General features: G+C 48.2%; 1 protein-coding gene across 1 annotated transcript in view; it reads left to right on the forward strand.

Annotated features, from left to right (window-relative positions):
• Otog (otogelin) overlaps window positions 1–6,000 on the forward strand; it is a 70,017-nt gene that overhangs the window by 50,286 nt on the left and 13,731 nt on the right. The window contains exons 37-40 of the mRNA XM_005366751.2: window positions 331–499; window positions 753–898; window positions 1,639–1,728; window positions 4,992–5,175. Of these exons, the coding sequence (XP_005366808.1) occupies window positions 331–499; window positions 753–898; window positions 1,639–1,728; window positions 4,992–5,175 (589 nt within the window). The remainder of the gene's footprint in view (window positions 1–330; window positions 500–752; window positions 899–1,638; window positions 1,729–4,991; window positions 5,176–6,000) is intronic.

Here is a 6,000-nt window from a genome sequence, read left to right on the forward strand (position 1 = left end):
GACTACAGTCCAACCCGATCCAGACAACCTACCACAGACATGCCCACCGTCCAACCCTATCTGGACACGCCCACAGACCAGCATCCAGATAACCCCTCACTGACAGACACACCTACAGCCACCCGCATCCATCCCCTCCCTGAGACTCTCTTCCCAAGTGGCTCTCTGTTTCAAGGTGATTGTTGGAACCTGCCATCCCAGGGCATTGGTTCCCTAGTCCTTACCTCGAGGTCACCTGCCCTGTTGGAATCTGACTTGTTCCGAAAGGGCTGAGGTAGGAAACCAGAGCTCTGAGGGGCACTCATGCTGACACTGCGCTCTGTGCCACAGCCCATCGCCGAACAAGACTGCGTCCGGCACATTTGCCTAGAAGGCCAGCTAATACGTGTGAACCAGTCCCAGCACTGTCCTCAGGGTGCTGCGCGCCCTCACTGTGGCGTACTAGGCCTCGCTGTGCGGGTGGGTGGAGACCGCTGCTGCCCACTCTGGGAATGTGCCTGTGAGTTATGAGGCCTGCCCGAGCCTCTGTCCGCCTCTTTCCCGACTCCAGCATGCCTCCTCCATAATCTGTGTGCTCTCCCACACGTCATAGGAAATCCCATCTCACTGCGACTCCTACCCTTGTCACCTCTGAACTCTGTGAGACACCTGATCCTAGGGACTCAACAATCCCCAGAATCTCTGACTCACCTGCCCATCTTCCTAGGTGGCCTTGGAGCCATCAGCTTGTCTTTCCCTGCCCCTGCTTCCAGGCCGATGCTCCATCTTCCCAGACCTGAGCTTTGTAACCTTCGATGGCAGCCATGTGGCCCTGTTCAAGGAGGCCATCTATGTCCTCAGTCAGAGCCCAGAGGAAATAATCTCCGTACATGTCCTGGATTGTAAGAGTGCCAACCTGGTAAATGCCCCTTGCTTTTCTCCCTGCCAGGGCCTGAGAACTGAACTAGGCAGAGGGGAGACTGGGTAGTAGGCTGGAGTTCAGTGAACACCCCAAGGTAGGGTAGGTCTTGGGGAGGCCATGGCGGCATCCTTCCTTTTCTTTCTGCCTCCCAGGAGGTTCCTGGAGTGGAAGCAGATCTCTTAGCAGGCCAGGGGACTGAGGGGACAAGCCGAGTAGAGAGTGCCACCTCTCGGCCCTTCCTGGGGTCTGCTCCTTTCCTAGTTCCTGCAACTCTCCAGCTGCCTTAGGGTTGACACTAAGTCTGGAGCTGTGAGGAACCCATCCTAAGGTGGTGACCTGGGGTCCTAGGTGCCAGCTGCATGGCCTTGGTGCTAAGATACCCCCCTGAGCCACGTGGATAGAGGAAACACCTACCTTCCTCTCTTTTTCCTTCCCTTCCTCCCTCCCTTCCTTCCTCCTTCCTTTCCTTTCTCTCTCCCTCCCTTTCTCTCTCCCTCCCTCCCTTCCTTTCTCTCTCCCTCCCTCCCTTCTTTCTTCTCTTCCTCCATCCCTTCCTTCCTCACTCCCTTCCTCTTCTCTTCTTCCCCCGTTTCCCTCAGCTGGGCTTGCATGAGGTCAGGTAGGATTCTGAGTACCATCTACCCAGGCCTACAAGTGTGCCCACATTTCCTCAACCCACACAGTTGTAGGGGAACTCGGGGCATGGCTCTGGGCTGATGAGGCTGGGCTTTCTGCAGGGACACCTGAACTGGCCCCCGTTCTGTCTGGTGATACTGAATGTGACTCATTCCGCCCATCATGTCACCATCGACCGCTTCAACAGGAAGGTGAGTACATCGGAGAGGTGACCTGCAGGAGTAAGAGCCTTGGGACTTGTCTGTAATGAGGGCCAGGGACTGGGAGACACCCTCTTTTAAGAAATGATGGCGCATGCCTGTAATCCCAGCACCAGGAAGCAACAGGGAGGCTTGCTGCCTCTGTGTAGCCAGTCTGAGCTACATAGTGAGACTCTGCTCAAAAAATAAATGAAATAAAATAAAACAAAATAAGATACATTTGAAAGTTATTAAATATAGGATGCTTCATCAGTTTTAATGCCAGGGGAAGAAGGTAACTGGCAACATCAGACTGACAAGACCTTAAACAGTCGCTGTCAAAAGAATTCTCTGTCCAGTTCATTTTCCTTTTATTTGGTGTTTTATTGAGTTCTATAGATAGTCTCTGTATTGATGTCCCTCTTGGATGACTGGCAAGGTTCACCCCTGTTCTGCAGGCTGCATCTTCATCTGGCAACTGTTTTCTTCACTTTAATCTGATGAAACATCGTTTATCAGATTTGCTCTTACTTCCCTGCTGCTGGAGCCCTTTCAGAAAACCTTTGCCTGTGTCAGGAAGCAGTTTTCCTAGACTCTCCTCCAGCAGTTTCAACTCCTCACATCTTGCCTCAAAGCTTTTGATCCCTATTGAGCTTTGTGCAGGGAGCAGTAGCTCTAGTTATTGTCTTTTGCACGTGCATCTCTGGTTTTCCCCACACCGTCTGCTGAAGGGGCTGTCTCTCCTTCAACGCATGATTTAATCGCCTGCCAAAAATAAGGTGACTGTAGCTGTGTTTTCATTTCTGGGTCCTCTATTCTATTTTGTTGATCCCATCTATTTCTGTGTTTGTGCTGGGGTAGGTTTGTTTGCTTCTTGTTTTCTTCCATCCCCTCCCTTTCTCTCTCCCCCCTCCCTCCCTCCCTCCCTCCCTCCCTCCCTCCCTCCTTCCTTCCTTCCTTCCTTCCTTCCTTCCCTCCCTCCCTCCCTCCCTCCCTCCCTCCCTCCTTCCTTCCTTCCTTCCTTCCTTCCTTCCTCCTATGGCTCTGAGTATAATTCGTAGTTGGATACTGTGGTACTTCCAGCATTGCTGTTATTCTCGGGATTGTTTGGGCCATACAGAGACTTTTGTGCTTGGATACTGTGATAGCTCCAGCGTTGCTGTTATTCTCAGGATTATTTGGGCCATACAGAGACGTTAGTGCTTCCATATGAATTTGAGGATTGTTTTTCTATTTCTGTAATGACAGAATTTTGATAAGAATTGTGTTGAATCTATAGATTATTTTTAGTAATATAGCCATTTTCAAAGTATTAATCCTGCAAATCTGTGAGCATGGATTCTATTTTTAATTTCTTTCTTTGATGCTAAAGTTTTTCCTTGTAGATATAGTCATGTTCTTGGTTAAGTATATTTCTGTTTTCTTTGAGGCTGTTGAGGATGAGATTGCTTTCCTGCTATGTGGCTGAAATACCAGAACGTTCTGATGTAGTCTTTATATAAGTGATAATGTGATTTATGCTTCCCTTCTTATTTCGATTGCTCCTGTTTCATTCTTTAGCCTTGTTGCTCTGGAGAGAACCAAACTCTGAACTAAATAGGAGCCGAGGGAGCGGTCACCCTTGTCTGTCCCTGACTTTAGAAGGAATGTTTTTGGTTTTTCAACATTTAATACAGCATTACCTCTGGGCCTAGAGTCTAGTCGTTGTTATGTTGAGGTGTATTCTTCCTGTTCCTAATTTCTCCTGGGCCTTTGTCGCTAGAAGATGCTGGACTTCATCAAAGGCCTTTTCTACATCATTGAGATGATCTTGTGATTTCTACCCATGAGTCTCTTTACACACTGTATCACATTTATTAACTTGTGTATATTGAATCATCCTTGCTGTCCTGAAATGAAACCAATTTGACCCTGGTATATGATGATATGTTCATTAATTTGAATTAGTTTGTATTGTAAGTATCTTTTTCAGGTTTTTTGTTTGTTTGTCTTTGTTTTTGTTTCATTGTGAGGGGAATTGGTCTATAGTTTTGTTTTGGTCATATTCTTAACCAACTTGGTATTAGAGCAAAATTGGCTTAGTAAGATGAGTTTGGTAGCATTCTTTCCCTCTCTGTTTTTGGGAATAGAGGAGAATTGGCGTTCATTCTTTAAGGTTCTGCCAGAATTTGGACATGGATCTGTACAGTTCTGGGCTCGTCTTTCTTGGGAGACTTAAATGATTGCTTGAATCTCATTATTCCTTGTTTAGGCCTGTGGAACCCCCAGGGTCTGGGCTTCTGATATGCAGGGTCACACTAATAACCCGGAGTTTAAATCTTTGGCAATACAATAGGAAGGCTCGAGGTATCAGAGAGTGGGGACCTTCCCAATGTCAGTTTTCTGGCTCCTGAATGGAGCTTCTCCTTCTGGTAGCTCAGTAGTTCACATGTTGGGTAATCTGTGGAGTGATTAGTAAAATAGTCTATTTCTGAAGGGAGGATAGTAAATCATGATAAATAGTTTATAATCTTAATCTTTTCTGTCTTTTAGTTTTATAGCATAACACTTAGTTCTTACTCTATGTTACATACACCTTTAACCTTGTCAGTTTGTAATAAAAGTTAGAGCCTGAGTGTTTGTGAGAACTGGGGTGTGCTGTTTAACAGATAATGATGGGGCCCCCAAATGATGCCCAAAGGCAAGTGCTGGGAATTCAAAGAGGCAGACATGGTTCCTGCCCTGAAGAAAACCACGATCTAATGGTGCCCTTAGCTAGGGAAGAGCTTCATTCCTTCTTGAAGGTCAGTGCAGAAGTGAGCTGATGCCAGGGAGGATGGCTAAGCCCCAAGGTGTAGAGAAAATCTCTCAGGAGAAACCATCTGAGCAGAGCCAGCGGATAAGGAAGTGTTTCGAAGGGATGGGAATTTGTGTTTGTGCAGGAAGTGAGGTGCAGCCTGCCTTCCGCTGTTGCAGTTCTGGTTTTATTGGATTTTGCCTGTAAAATAGTTTCAGAATTCTCCCATGTTTTGTTGGACTAACCTTAGGTGCATGTGCCCCAAACAGCCTGGCACATAGAGGTGGCTAGTAAGTGTTTGTCAGAAGGACTGATGGACAGATGATAATGAAGAGATAGATGGATGGGTAGGTGGGTAGGTGGGTGGACAAATGAACGGATGGAGGTGTAAATAGATAAACAGGTGGATGGATGGATGGATAAGTGGATGTATCAGTGGGTAGGTATGTGGGAATACAGACAGATATATGAGCTGTTCTCTAACTCCTTACCCTGTAAGGTGACTGTGGACTCTCAGGCTGTGTGGCCACCAGTGAGCAGATACGGGTTCCAGATTGAGGATACAGGCCACATGTACATCATCCGGACACCCTCACACATCCAGATCCAGTGGCTCCACAGCTCAGGACTCATGATCCTGGAAGCCAGCAAAACCGGCAAGGCCCAGGGCCGTGGCCTGTGTGGTGAGGTGGGACCCAGCTGGGGGAGAGTGGTCCCTGGTCCCTCTCTGGCACCAGGAAGGTTCCCTTGGATCAGGTTCTGTTGGGACAGGGTGTCAGACCAGAGATGGAGCCAACAGAATTGCTAGTGCAGAAAGGCCTGATGTCCATGTGTAGGGCCGAGGCTGTTAACAGGGCATAGTGCAGGGTTTGCCAATTGTCACTTCAGCCAGGTTTGTCTGTCAGCATCTCTGACGGCTTCCTAATGCCAGATAATCCTTCCTGTCTGCATGTGCTGGGGCCCTTTGCCAGACAGTTCCACTCTTGAAGATTATTCACTCCAGCTCACCCACACAACAGGCCTGGGAAGTGGCCCTCAGTGTTCTCGCTGAACCAGAGACAAGCGGAGGCTCAGAAGTCAAGTGCTGTCTGATGGCACATGGCAGAGTTGCTGTGACATGCACAGCTAGTGTTCCCGATCCACAGCAGGGCTGCAGACAGCACTCTCTAAGAGCAAGTGCTAACTAGGAACACAGTGCAGGAGGACCCTGGCTGCTCCCTGCACAGACTCTTCATGGCAGGCTGCTGTGATTGTGACAGTGGGTGACACAGGCACTGTCTCTTTCCTTTCTTCAATTGACAGCCCCTGGGAAGCAAAACAGATAAAGTTCTGTTCTATGGAACTGACATTTTTACTGATAAGACATCTTTCCTTTCATCACCATTACCTCCTCCACCACCATCACCACTAACACTGCAGTCATAGCCACCACCATCACCACTAACACCGCAACCATAGCCACCACCATCACCACTAACACCACAGTCATAGCCACCACCATCACCACT

This window comes from Microtus ochrogaster, unplaced genomic scaffold, assembly GCF_000317375.1.
Source record: "Microtus ochrogaster isolate Prairie Vole_2 unplaced genomic scaffold, MicOch1.0 UNK14, whole genome shotgun sequence".
NCBI lineage: Eukaryota > Metazoa > Chordata > Mammalia > Rodentia > Cricetidae > Microtus > Microtus ochrogaster.